The 23,065-nt window shown below is 43.6% G+C and overlaps 1 protein-coding gene across 2 annotated transcripts in view; it reads right to left on the reverse strand.

Moving 5' to 3' along the window:
• The window catches only part of LOC126106471 (endoribonuclease Dicer-like), a 292,820-nt gene that overhangs the window by 213,887 nt on the left and 55,868 nt on the right, over positions 1-23,065 (reverse strand). For both annotated transcript variants that reach the window (XM_049912758.1, XM_049912757.1), the window contains one exon: positions 12,583-12,754. In XM_049912758.1, coding sequence (XP_049768715.1) covers positions 12,583-12,754 — 172 coding nt within the window. The remainder of the gene's footprint in view (positions 1-12,582; positions 12,755-23,065) is intronic.

The following is a 23,065-nucleotide window of genomic DNA, read 5'->3' on the forward strand; positions in this document are numbered from 1 at the left end:
GTCAACTACAACCTTGCAATCAGACAAGCAAAGAAGACATCTTGGAAAGCATTCTGTGAGGAAGTGGAGAGCACGGCTGCTCAAGCCAGACTTCACAGAATCCTCACTAATCAATCCAGGAGGTATGTTGAGGAAGGAGGATGGGGAATAAACAAAGACAGCACATGAGATGCTGGAACTGCTCTTCAAAACTCACTTTCCTCAATATGCTCTGCCAGACAACACAGACCAGAATGTGATTCCAGAGAGACAATGGTTCTCAGGCACTTGAAGAGAGGATTGGGAATCGGCCAAGAAGTGTGTGGACTTCATTAAAATCCAATGGGCGGTGAAAACATTCCAACCGTTCAAGTCACCTGGCCCATATGGAATTTTCCAGCTCTCCTGCAACAGGCAGGAGAGAAACTCATAAGAGTGCTAGGCAGGTTATTCAGGGTTAGCCTAACAGTAGGAATCATTCCCAATGTTTGGAGGGCAGTGAAAATTGTCTTCATTCCAAAGCCAGGGAGAATTGATCATACCAAGGCCAAGGATATGAGACCAATCAGTCTGTCCTCCTCCATTCTTAAAACATTGGGAAAACAGGTAAATGTATACGATGGGGAGAGGAGGCTAAGTAGGGCCCCTTTACATTCAAACCAACACGCATATCAACCAGATAAGGAACTCTAAGCTTCATTTATGCTGATGACTGTGCTATCACTACTCAGGCTGACTGTATTGAGACTGTAGAAGATACACTATCAAAATCTTTGAAATAATTCACTGTTTACTATCATGAGAATTACTTGAAATCTAATCCTGCCAAGACTCAGACCTGTGCTTTCCATCTGAAGAATAAACAGGCACATAGATCCTTAAATATATCCTGAGGAGGCATCGTACTCTAACATAATCCTACTTTCAAATATGTTGGAGTAACTCTGGATAGTGCACTAACATATAAAAAGCATTGCCTAAACACCAAACAGAAAGTGGCAGCCAGAAATAACATAGTGTGACAATTGACATGTACATCATGGGGTGCTAATTCATGCACTGTGTGCTCAAGTGTGCTTGCTCTATGTTATTCCACTGCTGAATATGCATGTTTGGTAAGGTACAAGTCCAGTCATGCCAGGATGTGGCTCTAAATGAGTCTTACCGGATTATCACAGGTTGCTTAAGACCTACTCCTGTGGACAAACCCCCAAGCCTCACTGGCACAGCTCCTCCTGAAATCAGACGTGAGGTAGCTGCGAGATACGAGAAAAGTAAGGCCACAACGAAGGAAGCCCATCCACTATATGATCGCCAGCCTGCACATCCTAGACTGAAATCAAGTAAGAGCTCCTTGACAACTACTGAGGCTCTCCTCGAGAATCCACATGCAGCAAGGATCTCACTGATGATGGTGATATTTGTTGCCAAAACTAGTTTGGGATAATAAAGAAGTAAACAAATAACACGGTATTTTGCATCAAGGCGGACTCAATTTGTGATATTACTGTTTTTCTGTGCAAACATGGACCAAATGGAAGAGTTCCAAAATAATATTATGGCAGCAGAGGTGCATGACCTAGGAACCACTGTATGTAGGTGGACCAGAGCCATGCTTAGTGAAAGGCAGGTAGAGGCTTCCATGATGGCTGAAAAGATGGTAATTAACACCACTAGAGATTGTCCACAAGGAGGAGTTCTGTCCCTTTTATCGTCGAATCTAGTGGTGAACGAACTCGTCGAGGAACTAAATTCCAGACAATGCTTCTGCCAAGGATACGCAGATGACCTTTTCATAATAATACTTAGCAAATTTACTGACACAGTCAGAAATATGCACAAGGAGGATTGGAGATTGTGCAAAATTGGTGCATTCAACAGGATCTGAGGGTTAATTCTAAGAAGACTGTTGTGCCATTTACGAAGAGGCATATCCAACACTCAAGTTGGAATCTAAAGCTCTTCGATGAAACTCTACCTGTGATGGGGATAGTGAAATATCTAGAGGTAACCTCAGATGAGAAACTAACCCCTCACTCACATCAAGAGTATCTGCTCTAAGGCAAAAATCAGACCAAGGCATTGGGGCAGGGGTGTACAGAGTTCAGCCAAGACTGGAGGGCATCATCTCTCTAGCAAAACTGGCCTCTGTATTCCAAGCTGAAATTACTGCACTCAGGGCATGTGTGGAGGAGAATATGGGTAGGTGCTAGATCTGCATCTATTCAGACAGCCAGGCAGCCCTGAAATCACTGCAAGCGCATGCAACAAGATCTAAGATTGTTGCAGAATGCCACAGGGCTCTGGTGGAGCTAAGGAGAAACAATAGGGTAAACCTAGTGTGGTCCACTGGCCACTCGAGGATCCGTAGCAACGAACAAGTCGACAGACTGGCCAGAATGGGGGCAACGACTCCATTTACTGGATCGGAATCTGTCCTGATAATCACCAAGGTTATGATCAAACCAGAACTATGGAACTAGCTCAGGAAACAGCACATTCAGAGTCTGATCCAGTCCCGGGAAGACTCTGAATGTGGCTCTCCAACAGGGATACGACTTCCTCAAATCCTTCCCCGAAATGAGATCCATCCTTCATGAAATCCTCCCCACTCCACCAAGAGTGTCTTTCCGCCGTCCACCGAACCTTCGTAACATCTTAGTTCATCCCTATGAAATCCCCAAACCACCTTCCCTACCCTCTGGCTCCTACCCTTGTAACCGCCCCCGGTGTAAAACCTGTCCTGTGCACCCTCCCACCACCACCACCTACTCCAGTCCTGTAACCCGGAAGGTGTACACGATCAAAGGCAGAGCCACGTGTGAAAGCACCTACGTTATTTACCAACTGACCTGCCTACACTGTGACGCTTTCTATGTGGGAATGACCAGCAACAAACTGTCCATTCGCATGAATGGACACAGGCAGACAGTGTTTGTTGGTAATGAGGATCACCCTGTAGCTAAACATGTCTTGGTGCACGGCCAGCACATCTTGGCACAGTGTTACACCGTCTGGGTTATCTGGATACTTCCCACTAACATCAACCTATCAGAACTCCGGAGATGGGAACTTGCCCTTCAATGTATCCTCTCTTCTCGTTATCCACCAGGCCTCAACCTCTGCTAATTTCAAGTTGCCGCCACTCATACCTCAACAAAATCTTTGCCTCTGCACTTCCGCCTCGATTGACATCTCTGCCCAAACTCTTTGCCTTTAAATATGTCTGCTTGTGTCTGTATATGTGTGGATGGATATGTGTGTGTGTACGAGTGTATACCTGTCCTTTTTTCCCCCTGAGGTAAGTCTTTCCGCTCCCGGGACTGGAATGACTCCTTACCCTCTCCCTTAAAACCCACATCCTTTCGTCTTTCCCTCTCCTTCCCTCTATCCTGATGAAGCAACCATTGGTTGCGAAAGCTTCAAATTTTATGTGTGTGTTTGTGTGTTTTTTTTTATTGTGTCTATCTACCAGCGCTTTCCCGTTTGGTAAGTCATGGAATCTTTGTTTTTAATATATTTTTCCCATGTGGAATTTTTCTTTCTATTTTATTCATGACGATGTATTGAATAACACAGAAAATAAATAACAATGTACATTACATGTGTTCAATCTCAGAAATGTCTATGTGAAATTTTTTTGCTTCAAATGATTGTTCCTGTCATATCACTCAACACTGTCCATTTCTCCTGAGACACCTTGTATTCAGTACCATATTTCTCTTTTACAGTAATGTTTCCCTGATACTGTGAATCTACATTTATATTCTCTTTAATTCTTTCATCATTTATTTTGCTGCGAACATAGTACGACTCGTCTAATAGGTCCAGTGACTTATTTCTTAATCTAAATCCTTCACTATTATCTGATGTGATAACACTTCTTTTTTTTGTTTCTTTTGTTGATATTCATTATACAACCTATCCTCAATAGCATATCCACTTCATTGGATGCTTCTTTTAAGTCCTTTCCAATCTCAGACAAAAATCAGAAAAACCATATGCCCCCCCCCCCCAAAAAAAAAACAAAAGAAAATAATCTTTTGAACTTAAATTCTGTTTCCCAAATTTCTCCTTAGTAGATTCCACTACTGATTGCCTTGTATGCAGACTGAATGGCATTGAGGGCAGAATAGACCCCTGTGGTTCCATTCTCACTTGCTGGTTCCCGCTCATGTCCTTCAAATAATATTATTGAAGTCTGGTTTCTGCACAAATTGTGATTAATTTTCACTCACTGTATTTGTTCCCTGATAACTTCACAGTTTCAAAGAGTTTATACCATCAATAAGATCAAAAGTGTTTCCCAAATCTACAAATGCTATAAATTTGAATTTGACTTTCTTCAATCTATTTTCATGGAGTTAGTATTACCTCCCATATTCCTCCACTACTCCTGAAGTCAAACTGACCCTCCTCCATATTGATTTCTACTAGCCATTCCATTTTTCTGTCGATAATTCATATTAGATTTATTAAACTGGCGCTTCCGTTAACACTAACACCGGTCAGCATGTGGCTATTATTGGTGCTGGGATTATCTCAGTCTTCTTGAAGTCTTAGGGTGTTATACTTATCCCCATGGAATTCTGTCAGGTATTTTTAGGTTGCCCGTTTTATTGTGTAATCTACGTGAATCTACGTGAAACATTAACAATCAAAGACACTAACCAGTTTTACCCCCTACACAACAGTTAGTTCCCGAATGTAAGCAACATTATTGTTTTGTATCAAACTATTTTCGTGCCCATAAAAGGTCGGACTGTAACATCGTCAAACTGCATCCTAAGACCGCAGAATCAAATCAGTCCTTTTTGTTGTGCCAAAGTTGTTTTTGTGCTTTAGAATTTCCATATTATCTGTACCTGCTAATATAGCAGCTGATGATGTCTCCAGCATTAGGAGATAGAATTTTAGGCAGTGCCTTTTACCAGGTGAGGATGAGCGCCTGCACTCGCTCGCTGCTTGAGAAGTGAGTGCCTGTCGTAAAATGTGGCAGTCAGATGTCAACACGTAATGTGGGGGAGGAGCAATGTGCACTGTCTTCAGGGAAATGACCAAGAATTAGGTCTTCAATAGCCTTGGGTGCAAGCATATATACTTATGGCACACCGCTTAAAGATAGCAGCTCATTTTAAACCAATGTAAAGTGGCATGAAGGACAGGTTAGGAACTTCAAAGATCGGACACACCGACACACATTTACAACACGTCAATGAAAGATGTCTCTTAGCTTTTTACAAAAAATTGCTAAAGATAAATTTCCAAGTCTTTTCAAGTTTACAGCTATGACTATGTCCACGTTTAGACCTACATACCTCTGCAAGCAACATTTTTTTCACAACAAAGAGCATAAAATCTGCCCACTGAAGCTCACTAATAAACTTCAGCTCAAAAGCTTATTTTCGAATCAGTAGTGCTCAGAAAGTTACAGCAGACATTAATGCTTTAGCAAAAAGCAAAATAAGTAGTATTTGTTGATAACCAATGTTGTTATGTTTAATGTGTGAACAAAATAGTAATGAAATACCAGCTGATGCCAATTTAAACTCGATCTGCAAACAACATTCATCATAAGACTGCACAAATCTTAAGGAAGATCACATTTGGTATTTATCCAGCCCCCGTGATTTGCTTCACCAATTAAAATAAATGCAAGTTTTACTTCATTGTCATTTCTCATCAATGAAACTGTCTTAGAAAATAAAGTTGCCAGGAAAAGTATTAATCAGCCATTGTGAAGCAATACATTCCTGTAGAACTAACGTTGGTGGCCACAGAACAGACTCACTGACGACAGTTTATCGTGTGCAGCTACCTTGTTCCGATTATTACTTTGCAGCAGTAGTCACAGAGAGATGTTCAGTTGCTCACTGACACAGCACGAGTGTGAGCCGGCTTACATGATCACATTGGTGAACAGGCCTGCATTACACATGACCTAATGCTGATATTATTCAAATCACAAAGGATGAAAATACTAGTTCTGAAGGCCTGCATTATATTATTGTTCCACTTTTAATAAATTGCTGCAAACACTACACTCAAACTCGGTCATCAAGTGGACACTGATCAAACTGCGAAGTGGTCCAAGTCTACCGCAAAGCAGTCCAACTCTGATATAAAGAATGTCATTTGGAGCTCGAGCAGTAGCACCTGAAACATGCAAGTACGTCAGCATGTGACATATTGGGAGAGGGTGACAGGACAGAGGAAGGGGAAACTGAGGTGGAGGGTGCGGGGACATTGGGCTACCCGAGACTGAGGCAGGTACAAATACAGAAGTGGGGCACGTGCTGTAGGGTAACTCCCATCTGTGTACTTCAGAAGAAGATGGTGGTGGAAAGAAGGATCCAGATGGCTCTGGTTGTGATGCAGCCATTGAAATTGAGCATGTTGTGCTCCGCTAGATGTTGTGACACTGGTTGATGAACTGTGTTCTTGACAACAGTTCCGTGGTGGCCCTTCATCCTGGTGGACATACCAGTGTAAAACGCTGTGCAGTGTTTGCAGCAGAGTTGGTATATGAAATGGCTGCTTTCACAGGTGGCCTGTCTCTGATGGGGTAGAAAAATCCTGTAACAGGAATGTTGTAGGAGGTGCCGGGTGGGTGGATAGGACAGATCCTGCACCTTGGCTTGCCACAGTGATGTGATACCTGTGGAAAGGGGCTTGGAGTAGGCTCGGCATAGCAAAAAATGTTCAAATGTTTGTGAAATCTTATGGGACTTAACTGCTAAGGTCATCAGTCCCTAAGCTTACACACTACTTAACCTAAATTATCTAAGGACAAGCACACACACACACACACACACACACACACACACACACACACACACTCCCATGCCCGAAGGAGGACTCGAACCTCTGCTGAGATCAGCCGCACAGTCTATGACTGCAGCGCCTTAGACCGCTCGGCATAGCGATCGACAAGGATGGTACATAGGTTGGGTAGACGACAGAACATCAGTTTACTATGGAAGGATGCTCGATAGTACGTCCTGCATTTCAGAGCAGAAAGAGAATCTAAGCTCTGGCAAAGGATATGGGTGCACCCCTTTGTGCCCAATTCTTAGGGTGGTGGGAGGATTGAAGGTGTGTGAGGATATGGCATGGGTAATTTGTTTCTGGACTAGGTTTGGGGTATTGCCTTCTGTGAATGCCTTTGTGAGGGTCATGATAGGATAGTGGTATGAACTGGGAGGGGCAAGGTTCAATGTTGGGACTTGGTTGACTTTGGTTGGAGGGATTGGTGGCAAAAATACCTCATTCCTTAATTCATTCTTTCTTTCCTTGGGCCTTGTCCCACCTCATGCGGGGTCGGCTGCGTTGTTACAGATTTGGCAGCGTTAGTTGCAGAGGGTGGCGGGATGCCCTTCCTGCCGCCACCCTGAACCCCCCAGAACATAAGTAGTGTACCCCAGCTGTCTGCGTCTAGTGTAGGCCGTGGCATAGTGCGAATGTTTTCAAATGTCTGAGAGTCATGTAACTGAGGCCAAACGTGGGGACCAGCCCAGTATTCACCTAGCGGGATGTGGAAAACCGCCTAAAAACCACATCCAGGCTGGCCGGCATACTGGCCCTTGTCATTAATCCGCTGGGCACATTCGAACTGGGGCTGGCGCACCTAGCCGAGTCCAGGAAACAGCGCATTAGCGCTCTCGGCTACCCTGGCGAGTCTATACCTTGTTCCTTAATTGCTGTCTAAAAATGGTATCCCCCCCCAACACCCTAACCGTAAAAATCCCATTCTCTGGATTCCACCCCTCCTTTCACATCGATCTTCACCTTTTCAGATTCCACCAGTCCCAATCCCTCATGAATGTGGTACCGTAAAAACACCTCCCCATGGCACAGGCACTCCAGAACCATCTCTATTCACTCCAAAAGATACTGTTACTGTGTAATCCTCAATGTATAAACATATCTGAAATAGGAACCCTTGCACTCCAACTTTCATAAATTGCCCAACATACCGACATCCTACCCCACCTTGGGGAACCACTATCCATCAACATTCGTCCTACTTACAGTGCCCCCATGTCAACACCTCATGGTACCCAGATCCTGCCTAACTGAGTTCTTCAATTTACCACATCCTCTGAAACTCCCCACAAAAGACAGCCATATACAATCTGAAAACAGATCCAGACCTAATCAATGATCCTCACTGAGGAGAAAGGCTTTGCCATTATCATAATGAGTTGTATTGGCAACCAGATGGAAGGCCTCTGCCAACTGTCTGATTCCTCCACCTACAAGCTCTGCCAGAGTGATTCCATCCCGGAAGTCCAACACAACCTCTAATACTTACTGAAATCCATAAGTCCTTCACAGAACCTGTCACCTGGGTCCGTCTTCCTCCTCATCCCAACAACATCCTGCAGCACCCCTACTTTCTATGTGCTCCCCAAAATCCACAAACCCACCTGGTTGCCCCAGTGTAGCTGGCTGTTGTGCTTCCACTGAAAGAACTTCCATTCTCGACCGACACCTCCAATCAAGTGCTCAAAACCTAGCTTTCCACATCAAAGAAACTAATCCCTTCCTTCACCGACTTCCCACGATCTCCACCCCTCTACCTCCCGGATTCCTGTTCGTCACTGTTCAGGCCACCTCCCTACACAACAACATCTATCATCCCCTTCAGACTCCAAACCCACTACCACATTCCTTAATCATTTTACCAGCAATTTCCTGACCCACAACTACTTTTCCTTTGAGGAGAAGGTTCACAAACAATACCACGGCATACGCATGGGCACTCACAAGCCATCCTCCTATGCCAACTGGTTTATGGCTTATCTAGAGGAAACCTTCACAACCTCCAACATTTCCCAAATCCCCAATCTGGTTCAGGCTCATTGGTGATATCATCATGATCTGGATTCAGGGCTTTTGACACCTCATCCTCATTCCCTCACAACCTCAACACCTTTTCTCCATTCCACTTCACCTCATCCTCTTCTACATAAGGCACCACTTTCCTGGACGTTGATCTACACCTCTCTGATGGGTCCATCTGCACCTTTGTCCACGTTAAACACACTAACCACCAACATTACCTATATTTTGACAGCTGCCATCCCAAAAAATCTCTCTCATACAGCCTAGTCATTCACAGATAATGTGTCTGCAATGATAGTGATGAGAACTTCCTTGCCCAGTATGTTGGAGGTATCACAAAGCCATTCACAAACAGGCAATGCCCCCCCGAAACATAGTCCAGAAAGAAATATCCCATTCCATATCCTTAAACACCCCGATGTCTCCCACCACCACTACACCCTAACAAAAATCCTTCCCATTCCTCATAGAATGGTGTTCCATCATCTACCCAATATACACAACATCCTAGTCTATCACTATACTACACCACTCCCACTCCCAACCCCTTGCCACAGGCATCATATCCCTGTGGCAGACCACACCTCCTACTCCAGTCCTGTCACAGTCTTTTCCTTCCCCATTAGATGCTGGGCCACCTGTGAAAGCAGCCATGTCACACACCAACTCTACTGCAACCACTGCACAGTTTTTTATGTTGGTACGACTACCAACCAGCTCTCCACCAGGACGAATGGACACTGCTACACAGTTGTCAAGAGCATAGTTGACCTCCCAGTGGCACAAAATACTAAATTTCAATGGCTGCTTCACAACTCAAACCGTATGGATCCTCCCCTCCATCACCAAATTCTCTGAACTATGCAAATGGGAGTTATCCTTCCATTTCTGTAATCGTCCTGGCCTCAATCTCAGGTAACCCATCGTCCCCATGCCCTATACCCAATGGTATCCCCTTGCTGTGTCCTGTCACCCCTCCCAATTCACACCTCCAAATTGCCTTCGGCATATGCCACTTCCTATCAGCTACAATCGTGCCATCCTTCCCTCCTGCATTGCTAGCTGGCCAACTGATTGCCTCCCTCTGAACTGCAAGCCATCCACCCCAGTCCCTTTCCTTACCTCCTGGGAGGCTGTTTGCTGAGTAGGCTCCTCTAAGCCAAAAGCCAATACTTGTTACAGTTATTTTACAAGGTAGTTTTCTCATGACTCAGACTGTTGAAAATGTAAATGTGGGATGTGCTCCTTTAAATAAGTACCACTTTTAAACACACTAACTGCAGAGCTGTGATTGGTGATCTGTGCCTGTATGCTGAGCTTCTACACCTACTGGTTACCCATCAATGATACGATGGAAGCTCTCATCAGCATTTATCTTTATTTATGCTTATTCAGAATGCCTCAAGTAATTGAGAATTCCACCAAGAGTGAAACATGCCCGGATGATACATTTCTTATACACAAAAGACGTGAAAATGTTTGAAATTCATCACGAGATTACTTAATCTTTTGGAGAAAACATCATCACGGGCACTGCAATAAGAAAATGGAATGGAATGTTTAAAGATGGCTAGTCTTGATAATGGCCCCAATTTGGCAAGGAAGAGTGTCGTCAAGTTTCTTTGCATATGCCGTATCAAGTTGCAGTCACTCATTGATAATTACATCTTACTGAGTTACAAAACTGCAGGGATGTTGAGTGCTATGTTTCACCTGATGTTCAGCAACAAAGAAGATGAATTTTTAGGCCAAATTATTACTGGCTGCTCATGTCATACATTAACTAAAAGACAATATGTGGAACAGAGACACTTAGTATCACGAAACAAAGCAAAGATGACATATTCTTTCAAAAGGTATAAGGTTATCTGCAAAAATTGTTTTATTTGAGATGTGTTTACTACATTCACTCACAACAAGTTTGTTTCAGTGCAATGGTCATTTTTCAGTGATCCTGTTGAGATGTTACCATTGTTGTAGTATGCTTATGCTTATGTTTATGTATTATCTATATAATATTACATTATATTATACTAACATCTAGGTGGAATGACATCCACAATGCATCTTGGAGGGAGTTTTCTGTCTGGTAAAATGCATCATTATGAATTTTGTAGTTTCTTTTGTATTGGAAAATATATTACTTTTTGACAGTTCAGAAATGGTGTTTGAGTTTCAGAGACTGTATATTAAATAATGGAAAGCATAGAGTGCAATATCAACAATATTATGAAAAGGAGAGATTGCTATTCTCAGTAAAGATGACAAATTGAGTTCCAGACAGGCATGACAAAAAGACTGTTACATATAAGTTTCCAGCCAAATCATTCTTCAGAAAAAGAAAAATGCACACAAATTCTCACAAGCACATCTCTCAATGCATTATTCAACTGCTCAATTTGCACAGCTTTTTCTCTTAAATAGATAATCCCATTCTTTTGAAATTTTAATCATTTGTTTGTGTGTACATCACAAATTCCGATTTGTGTCCTATTCTGATATTTCCTTTGTGGTGTCTTTTTTGTCTCAGAATGTACTCCACTTTTTCACTGTGCTGTGCCAATTTATTTTGGCTCCTCACGCGGCCCTGCTCCAGTATTGTGGCATGTGGATTCAATTGAGTTGCAAGAATACCAGCAAAAAAATTATGAAGCCCTTTCACAATCTCCCCCCCCCCCCCCCCCCAACCTTCCACAGTCATAATTAAAAGCTCCGTGACTACTACTCATTGGCTGATTGCCTGAATATCTCCCACAACCATAACGACAATGACGATGGCAACGATTTCAAAGCAGTACTCTGGCAGTGCTTGGCTAATTAGACAGGATATTTTAATGGGAAATGGATTCAAAGCTGGTTATCATTATAAATGCCTTAACACTGGTAAGCCTACACACATAACTCCACACGTCACTGTGCGGTGTGTGGTGGAAGGACATCGCACCACTATGTGCCATTTCCTTTCCTGTTCCATTTGGCTCGCTACAATGGCGGTGTTCGGCTGTTTCCCTCCAGTGCTCTACACGGGGTCCACGAGATGAGCTCGAGGGAACAGCCAGACACGTCCCAGGCTACTGGTGCAGCCAGACTGCACAGCAGTCACTTAGCCACGGCGCGAGTAGAAGGCCGGGCAGCCGGATGCCGAAGCAGCCGATTCCAGCACCGGCACTGGCACCGACCCACACACGCGAGCCACGCGGCACCGTCACCGATATCAGCGGAAGGCCTGCCGTGTACCTCTGATGCAATAATGTCGGTGACACACTCGCCGGTGTTTCTCTACGTGCTTCGGCACGAGTTACCCCTCTCTCCCAAACCGTATCTCCCTGACATTCTGACAGATTTCAATCCCTGAGCTCAGGGGGTTGTAACAGCCGGATCATTTACGTATACAGAAAATAGCTGCGGTCCTGTCTCACTTCCCTAAGGCACTGCTGACGATATCCTCATCTCTGACAAACACTCACCGTTAAGGGCAACGTATTGGGTTCTGTTATTTAAGGAGTTTTGAGCCACTCACATATCCGGAAAGCTTTTCTGTAAGCTGAGACCTTTGCTAACAGTTGGCACTGGGTCAATCTAGGCACTACACTGAAGAGCAGATTAAAGTATAAAGTTTCATTTAATAATAAAATTTGTTTAAAAATGCAGTTGTGATTGTTTAGCATAAAAATGGTACATACATAAATCATTTGAAACCAAAATTCATACATATTTTTACAGAAATAGATATTAAAATGCAATATTAGGGCATACCTCATGAGTTGCAAATTCCTTCTGCCACCTGTCCGGTTTCCAGAAATCAACATTTTGAAGACCAGTATAGATTCCTACAGACAGATCCGTGTGACGTCGTATATACTCTGCCTGTTGTCCCACCAAGGCCACAGTATTGGCAGCAAATACAGCAACTTTCCTGTCTGGGTCACTGCACAAAGAAAACGTATAGTCACTGTTAGCCCCATCTTCAAATAACTGATTTAGGGGAAAAAAGTTTATTCGTGATCTTCATTGTTTTATAGAATTACACTGCTGTCATTAAACAGTTTTTTAAATCAATATCTACATTCATATTACAAAATCCAATGTACAGTTCACAGACCATCGCTAGTCATTCACTTAACTATTACCTTCACAAACTGAGCAAAGTCCGCGAAGTTTAGAGAGATAGGCACATCTGATGATGATCTAACAGATTGAAACCAGTTGTAAAAAAAGGGAAAATTCTGTGATTAAAAACTGTTTTTGATTCCACAAGTTCTGAAAAGGGATTACCGGTACACCTTTCTGTGAGCTGCAATCACCCCCCCCCCCCCCCCTTTTTCCCTAAAATAGTTGACGTGTCACAAGTAGCAGTCACCAAATAAATGTTAATGGAACTTCTTTATTTTCATAACTATTTCAGGTGTGGCCCATCATCAGATGACATGGTAAAATAATAACACATTTTTACATATCAAATGTGAACACATGCAGCAACTTATTTATACAGGCACAATGGATTGGAACCAAAATTCATACAAATTTTTTGCAGAAATAGATATCACAATGCACTTCGAGTACAATCAAGTAACAAAGAAGTCTCTCGACTTCAAGAAGTTGCTATATCGATATAAGGGCAAAAATGGTGATTTGGTATATATCAAACAATGGAAACTCCGGGTAGGAGTATCAACAATGTAGGAAAAGACAGAATCCTACTTACTGTAAAGAATACACGTCCAGTTGCAGACAGCCACAATTTAAAAGACACTCACATACACTTTTGGCCACAGTCTCCATCAGAAAAACAAACAAACACACACACACACACACACACACACACACACAAATTCACACTCACACAAGCAAGCACACTTCATGCACAAATGACCGCCAACTCTGACACCTTGGGCTGGAATAAAACATCACGTGGGATGCGAGCAGTAATCTGGAAAGGATGGGGAAGGAGAAGGGGAAGGGATAGTAGTGTATGGATGGGGAGAGAGACAAACACTGTCTGGTAGAGTGTGCAGTGACCAGACTGCCAAAAGGCACAGTGTCAGGAGGTTGGGGGGCAGGGAGGTGAGAAAAGAAAGGAGCAGAAAAGGAGAGGAGTGGGGAAAGATGGGCAGATGCATTGGCAGAGATCTGCAAGTAAACAGAGTGAGAGATGAGAATGGGGAGGGGATGATAGGGCAGAAGGGATGGAAACTGTCCAGTATTTTACTGTAGGTTGAGGTCGGGATAATTACAAGAGCGAAGAATTTGTTGTAAGAGTAATTTTCATCAGACCTAGTCCGCAAACAGATCTCCCCTGCCATTTCCCCTCACACTCCCAATGCCCCCACCACCCCCAAGAACCAGCCACCAAGGAGTGTCTCCTTCATCACCCAGTACCACTCTGAACTGGAACAACTGAACCATATCCTCTGCCAGGTCTTCAATAACCTATCATCATGCCCTAAAGTGAGCAACATCCTATCTGAGACATTTCCCACCCCTCCTTTGTGGTGTTCCATTGGCCACACATCCTCCACAACATCTTAGTCCACCCGTATGCTACTCCCGATCCCAACCCCTTGCCACAAGGATCATTTCTCTGTGAAAAACCCAGGTGCAAAACCTGTCCAATCCACCCACCCAGCACTTCCTATTCCAGTCCCATCACAGGTTTATCCTGCCCCATCAGGTCCAGGCCACCTGTGAAAGCAGCCGTGTCATTTACCAGCTCTGCTGCAATCACTGCACAGGTTTTTTTTATACAGTATGGCTACCAACCAGCTGTCCATCAGGATGAACAGCCACAGATAGACTATGATCAAGAGCATAGCAGACCACATTGTGGCATATCATGCACAGTTCATCAACCAGTGTCACAACATCTAGCGGAGCACAACATGCTCAATTTCAATGGCTGCATCACAACCAGAGCCATCTGGATCCTTCTTTCCACCACCATCTTCTTCTGAAGTACACAGATGGGAGTTACCCTACAGCACGTGCCCCACTTCTGTATTTGTACCTGCCTCAGTCTCGGGTAGCCCAATGTCCCCGCACCCTCCACCTCAGTTTCCCCTTCCTCTGTCCTGTCACCCTCTCCCAATATGTCACATGCTGACGTACTGAACATAACACACTTGAATAAATGATGACTATAAGGTACAATACATATGTAGAATTGTGGACAGTTGGGAATGTGAGTCTCACGGGAAGCGTGCAAGGGATAAGTCCCTGAAGTCGCGCTATTCATCTGTGTCCTCGGTGGCTCAGATGGATAGTGTGTCTGCCATGTAAGCAGGAGATCCCGGGTTTGAGTCCCGGTTGGGGCACACATTTTCAGCTGTCCACATCGAGGTATATCAACAACACCTGTCAGCAGCTGAGGTTTTCAGTTAGTCATCATTTATTCCAGGGAAAAGCTGCACGATCATCAACAGTAACTGTTCTTTCGAGAACAAGTTACTGTCTTCGTATAACACACTTGATTGCAATGACTGCTTCACCACCCGAGCCATCTGGATCCTTCCCTCCACTACCAGGTTTTCTGAACTGCAAAGATGGCAGTTATCCTTACAACACATTACTCGCTCTCATAAATATCCCGGCCTCAACCTACGGTAAAATACTGTCCCCACAAACTACACCAAATGGTTTCCAACTCCTCTGTTCTGTCATCTCCTCTCCATTTTCATCTCCAACCCTGTTTATTTGCAGCCCTCTGCCAATGCATCTGCCTGTCTTTCCCCACTCCTATCATTTTTGCTCCCTTTCCCTCCCCCACCTTTTTGCCCCATAACCTCATGACTCTGTGCCTGTTGGCAGTCTATCACTGCACACTCCACCAGATGGTATTCATCTCCTTCCCACCCATACACTACTATCCCTTCCCCTTCCTCTCCAGATTGCTGCTTGCATCAAACGGGATGTTGCATTCTGGCCCAAGATGTTGGAGGTGGCGGTCGCGTGCTCGCGTTTTTTTTTTATTGGTGAAGGCTGTAGCTGAAAGCTTTATGTGAGTGTCTTAATTGTGCCTGTCTATGACTTGACATGTCTTCTTTATGGGAAGTAGAAATCTGTCTCTGCCTACACTGTTGATTTGATGTATAGAAAACTAGCAGATAAATGAATGTAGAGGTTCTCAACACCACATAAGTAGACTCGCCTACATTAAATGGTGTATGAGAGGTGGCACTGCAGACCCAATATAAGCCATTATTTTTTAATAAAATTTATTTTACAATAAGAATGGATAATTAAACAAATTTAAAGTTGTGTGTACTTCATGGCAACATAGAGGGCAAAGTAAAACATACTTAATACAAATGGTAAAACATAAAAGTTTAAGTAAAAAGATAAAACCTATGCATAAAATCTGAGGCAATGGCCTTGCTGCAGTGGATACACTGGTTCCCGTCAGATCATTGAAGTTAAGCGTTGTCGGGCATGGCCGGCACTTGGATGGATGATGATCCAAGCCGCCATGTGCTCATGCCATTTTTCGGGGCGCACTCAGCCTCGTGATGCCAACTGAGGAGCTACTTGACCGAATAGTAGTGGCTCTGGTCAAAGAAAACCATCATAACGACCGGGAGAGCAGTGTGCTGACCACACGCCCCTCCTATCCACGTACTCAGCTGAGGATGACATGGCGGTCATATGCTCCTGATGGAAAACTAGTGGCCTGAAGATGGAGTGCTATAAAATCTGAGCCATGGTGGCTTTCTCACAATTCATATGATCTTTGACTCGCATGGTGCCCTTGGGGCACAGCACCCTCCAGTGCGATGGCTCCGAACATGGTTGCTAGTTTTGGTGGCCAGTATGAACTGAGGAACATAACTGATTAATTTCTTGTGGGGTGTCTTCACCATGGTGTTAGGTGCTGGTGGGCGGCCCAATATTGGGGTCATGTTATCACAATTGAGTACTGATTTGGCTTGTGCTGCGATTTATCAAAAGGGCGCCACACTGTCAGGGCAGTGTTCACAGTCAATTTCGTCTTCCTTCTGTTTGTTGGGTATGGATGTCCGAGTCTCCATGGTATTCAAAGGGAAATGTGACTGCACGATATGGTAGACATTTTAAACTGATTCATTGGCCACTATGTCATCATAATTTCTTTTATGTGTTAACCTTATGTATCCATGGTGCTCGTGAACCTTTAGCCAGTGTATAAAGTGCTGTGTTCCAGAAGAAAGCTTATTTTGAATGTTGGCAGTGTGCATTAGTATATGCGTTACCTGTTCTTGTCCAGCTCCTCCAAATTTTTTTGATTTTTAAAGTAAATGACTGGTCATGTAATTTTCAGTTGGAGGTACAGTGAAATGTTTAATATTACCTGTTACCATGGATGATTAATTGTTCATGTCAGAATGGGTGAGTGTTTTGCTGTTTTATTCATCTATTTATAATTTGGTTTCTTTGAAGCTAATGCTAAAGGCCCATGAGGTCTAAAAAATTATGTAGTGCATCTGTTCTATTTAAGTGGCTCAGGTAAATTTTAGTCTGTTCCAGGATGCAACTGTTTGCTCCAAACCACTATGGACTAATGTGTGTACCGGTGAGCTTTGAATGTCATGCTAGTGTCCTTGAGTCTGTTTTAATGGCTTACTAGAAAAGAAAAGTTTTCTAGTATTACTACCTTATTACTGAAATTTTTTTTTTAATATTTGTAGCTTGTTTCTTAAATCTTTTGGTTCATTTGTTGAAAAGTAGTTGAGTTCTCATGGTTTTTGGTAAGAGCTCAGATTAATTAATTCTACCTTAAGAACTATTTATTTGATGCACAGCTGTGTGATGGAATTCTGTCTAATTAAAATTATTTGTGCTACAGGGAACTGCTGTTAATTATCTCTTGCACTGCATTGTTGGTAAGTGTTACCTACGATCGGGCCTTATTTACTCATGCCCCATTGGCTTGCTTAGTCAGCAGTTTACGTCATTCGAAGTGCATACGCTCGGCACCTCTTACTGCTGTCTGTCTTTCACATTGTTTCCTCTAACCATGGTTGCACAGCTTAATGTTTCTGTTCAAGTTAATTTTGCACTTAGGATAATTCTGAATCCGTATTCATTAGCTTGCTGCCTTCACCTTAAGCAAATTTTGAATTGTTGGGGCCCCAATATATACCTTAATCTGCTGTAACACAATTATTCTGTTTTATTGGAAAATGTGTTAAATCTTCAACTGATATGTTTTTCTGGGTTTAAAATTATCTTGCCTAGATATTAATGTTAAATTGTTTTTCATTGTTTTAAGAATGGTTTTAGGGTTTTTAATCAGTCAAGTTTAGATTAATAGGCATTCTGGTACTACTATTTGATGTATGTGGCTTGTTTCATTTGACACTATGCATATGTCACAAATAAAATGGAAGGTAGTCCAGATGTACTAGCGAAAAATGTAAAAGAGAAATTAAGCTAGCAGCCCATCAAAAATGCTAAAAAACTATTGTATATTATTTGTTACTTGTTCACTGATTACTTTATCTGGGTTAGTACGAAAATGAGAATGGTCTTATAATATGTCCAAATGCCTGCCTTTTGGTTCCAAATGTAGAATTTTTAAACTGCTCTCAACAGGACATAATTGGTGGCCATTTTCTCTCAAATGACAGCCCACTACTTGCATAACTGTGCTACCTGAATCTTGTTTTAAAATCCCTTCCTGTCTGGCCTATATTAATACTCTCACACGGCCCATGACCTGCCAGCTTTTCATGATCATAATAAGAATCATTAAAAATGGTCATACACCTTACCTACAACTTTCAATCCTACTTACATCATCCTACTTTTGACCTTATTGTTCGCAGGCAAGAATGATGGACAGGCAGTTCACACGTGGCGAATAATAATACAAATATGTTATAGAGGCTATTCCTGCTACCACTGAGGCAACAGGATGCAACCAACTGAACACTGTGGCACATGTTGTAAAAATGACGTCTGTCATCTGGGCTCCAAGGTCATACTTGGATCCATCCAGCAACTGGCAGAAGGGTTTGAGAATATCAGCCTTGCTTATTTAGTCCCAACAAAATTCACAATTTGCAGTGCTGTCCCCAAACCACCCTTGGCTCCCTGGTTCAAAGTTGAGTTGAAGGTGTAAACTAGAGACTGCAGAGTCTCTGTGACAAGCTAGATTGTGACTTCCTAGACTTGTATCATAGAATTGGGAACTGTCGAGTCCCCTTAAATGGGCCAAGTGTGCACTAAATATCAGAGGCTGCTTCTTAGCTGACTGTGTGTGCAGTGCATACAAGGGCATATCAGATTAGGTGACACACTATCTGGTCCAGATAACGATAGCTGTAGGAGACGCAGAAATAACACTGTAAGATCCTAAGAAATGCCCCTCACACGTGAGTCCTAGTGGATAATTGCTGAAGTACAGGGTGTTTCAAAAAGAATATACTTATTACAAAGCATTATTTTGTCCAAACTATCGATCGCTGCACCTCGGCTCGGCTACTGGAGAAACAAATACATAGTCTAGTTTATATCAAGAGCCACTAGATGTCAGTAGTCTTCTGTTTTGCTTGGTTACCATCATATATTTAAAATGGCTACTCCACAGCAGAAAACATTTTGTGTTCTCGAGTTAGCGAAGTGCAATTCTGTAATTACAGTGCAAAGACGTTTCAGGTTGAGGTACTAAATTGATCCTCCGAATGGATGGAACATGTGCAGATGGTATCGACAGTCTGTATATACAGGATGTGTATGTAAAGGAAAGAGTCCTGGCTGCCCTCGTGTTTCTGTAGAAAATGTTGCACAAATTCAAACTGCTTTCCAACATAGTCCTTCAAAATCAATTGGTCATGCCAGTCGGAAGTTACAACTGCCTAGAACAACAATTTGGCATGTTTTGAGACGTCGGTTGGTTACACAGCCGTACAAGTTACAGCTGTTACAAGCTCTGCATCCTGATGACAAACACAAAGGTGTGGCATTTTGGAAAGAGATTCTTGAAGTTGTTGACAATGACAACACTTTCGCACAATGCAACGTGTTCAGTGATGAAGTGACTTTCCATGTCAGTGGTCAGGTAAACAAACACAATTGTTCGAATTTGGGGCCTACAGAACCCATATGCAGCCACTGAACACGTTAAGAGATTCACCAAAAGTCAATGCGTTTTGTGCGATATCCAGATCATATGTTTACGGCCCATTCTTCTTTGATGGAAACACGGTTAACGGACAGCATTATCTCGCTATGTCACAAAACTGGTTGTTTCCGAGGCCGCACAAAGACAACTTCGTTTTTCAACAACATGGGACACCCCCTATCTAGAGTCGTCAAGTGCATGACTATCTGAATGAAACTCTACCGAACCGTTGGATTGGTCGTCAAGGAACTGATGACTTAGCATGTCTCAGATGGGCTCCACGGTCACCGGATTTCACACCCTCCGACTTCTTCCTGTAGGGTTTCATTACAGAATGTTTATTTACCACCACCCCACAGAACCTGGAAGAGTTTAAGAACCGGATCCGTACTGCCATAACATCAGTGACGAAGGACATGTTTGCCTGAGTATGGGAGGAATTTGAGTATTGATGTCATAATGTTCGTGTCACTGATAGAAGACATATCGAACATCTGTAACCTGAACTTGAGAGGTTCGTAAATATGGGTGTAAGGTTTGATATTCATATGTCTTAAAGTTCAATAAATATATGCATTCGAAACACACATATTCTTATTGAAACACCCTGTATTCACAACAAAGTGCCAGAGTTTGAAGCAGTCCTAAAAATCACATAATACTAGGAAAGCTGGTTAAACCCCAAAACTGTCAGAAATGAGCGTATATCGAAAGGCTACTCTAATGGGAAATGAAAGTGGTGTATTTGTCACAGCAGACAGGAGACCCAAATATACTGAGATAGAAACTGAAGCTGCATATGAGACTGTTTGCACAAGACTCAGTGTCAGGGGTGGGCACAAAATTATACTGGATCTTCTACACTCCTGGAAATTGAAATAAGAACACTGTGAATTCATTGTCCCAGGAAGGGGAAACTTTATTGACACATTCCTGGGGTCAGATACATCACATGATCACACTGACAGAACCACAGGCACATAGACACAGGCAACAGAGCATGCACAATGTCGGCACTAGTACAGTGTATATCCACCTTTCGCAGCAATGCAGGCTGCTATTCTCCCATGGAGACGATCGTAGAGATGCTGGATGTAGTCCTGTGGAATGGCTTGCCATGCCATTTCCACCTGGCGCCTCAGTTGGACCACCGTTCGTGATGGACGTGCAGACCGCGTGAGACGACGCTTCATCCAGTCCCAAACATGCTCAATGGGGGACAGATCCGGAGATCTTGCTGGCCAGGGTAGTTGACTTACACCTTCTAGAGCACGTTGGGTGGCACGGGATACATGCGGACGTGCATTGTCCTGTTGGAACAGCAAGTTCCCTTGCCGGTCTAGGAATGGTGGAACGATGGGTTCGATGACGGTTTGGATGTACCGTGCACTATTCAGTGCCCCCTCGACGATCACCAGTGGTGTACGGCCAGTGTAGGAGATCGCTCCCCACACCATGATGCCGAGTGTTGGCCCTGTGTGCCTCGGTCGTATGCAGTCAGGATTGTGGCGCTCACCTGCACGGCGCCAAACACACATACGACCATCATTGGCACCAAGGCAGAAGCGACTCTCATCGCTGAAGACGACACGTCTCCATTCGTCCCTCCATTCACGCCTGTCGCGACACCACTGGAGGCGGGCTGCACGATGTTGGGGCGTGAGCGGAAGACGGCCTAACGGTGTGCGGGACCGTAGCCCAGCTACATGGAGACGGTTGCGAATGGTCCTCGCCGATACCCCAGGAGCAACAGTGTCCCTAATTTGCTGGGAAGTGGCGGTGCGGTCCCCTACGGCACTGCGTAGGATCCTACGGTCTTGGCGTGCATCCGTGCGTCGCTGCGGTCCGGTCCCAGGTCGACGGGCACGTGCACCTTCCGCCGACCACTGGCGACAACATCGATGTACTGTGGAGACCTCACGCCCCACGTGTTGAGCAATTCAGCGGTACGTCCACCCGGCCTCCCGCATGCCCACTATACGCCCTAGCTCAAAGTCCGTCAACTGCACATACGGTTCACGTCCACGCTGTCGCGGCATGCTACCAGTGTTAAAGACTGCGATGGAGCTCCGTATGCCACGGCAAACTGGCTGACACTGACGGCGGCGGTGCACAAATGCTGCGCAGCTAGCGCCATTCGACGGCCAGCACCGCGGTTCCTGGTGTGTCCGCTGTGCCGTGCGTGTGATCATTGCTTGTACAGCCCTCTCGCAGTGTCCGGAGCAAGTATGGTGGGTCTGACACACCGGTGTCAATGTGTTCTTTTTTCCATTTCCAGGAGTGTATTTACCACCATTCCAACTTTGGAGAAAACAGTTGGATACTATGCAGGTTCCCTAATCATACTGTAATCAATCAAGGAGGTTTTAATCATCCAGAATCAATTGGGATAGTTACAGTTTTTTCGGTGTAGGTGAGACTTTACTAAATGACTTCTCTGAAAACTATCTAGAACAGATGGTTTGGAACCCCACTCATTATGAAAATAGGTTAGATCTAAACTAAAACAAAATATACCTGACTTCTTTGAGGATTTCTACGTTAAAACTGGTGTCAGTGACCATAAGGAAGGTTTTAGCAACAATGATTACCAGGGTACAAGCAAAATGAAATATGAATCTTCCTGGAAGATTAAAACTGTGTGCCGGACCAAGACTCGAACTCGGGACATTTTCCATGGCAAAGCCATGTCTCCGGAATATCCTTCCTTACAGGAGTGCTAGTTCTGCAAGTTTTGCAGGAGTGTTTTTACAACCAAAATAATTAGAAAGATTCATATATTCAGTGAACTAGATAAAGGATCATAAAGTGTCACATCTCAGAGAGGAACCTGAAACTTTTAGTTCAGGATGGGAGCATGTACAGAAACTATTGCTCAATTTTCAAAGATTGGTTGACCATGCTCTGGTTAGATATGCACCTAGTAGAACAGTTCACGATGAGAGAGACCATCCATGGCATACAGACACTCTAAATAAACTTCTTAAGAAACAGAGATAACTGCATAATAGGTGTGAAACAAAGAAAAGAGCTATAGATAGAGAGAGATACTGAATGAATCATTTTTGGCCGTCAAAGGGGCAATGCATGAAGTCTTCAAATGACTACTGTAGCAGAATGTTACCGAAAGGTCTTGTCACAAAA

This window comes from Schistocerca cancellata, chromosome 10 (genome assembly GCF_023864275.1).
Source record: "Schistocerca cancellata isolate TAMUIC-IGC-003103 chromosome 10, iqSchCanc2.1, whole genome shotgun sequence".
Taxonomy (NCBI): Eukaryota; Metazoa; Arthropoda; class Insecta; order Orthoptera; family Acrididae; genus Schistocerca; species Schistocerca cancellata.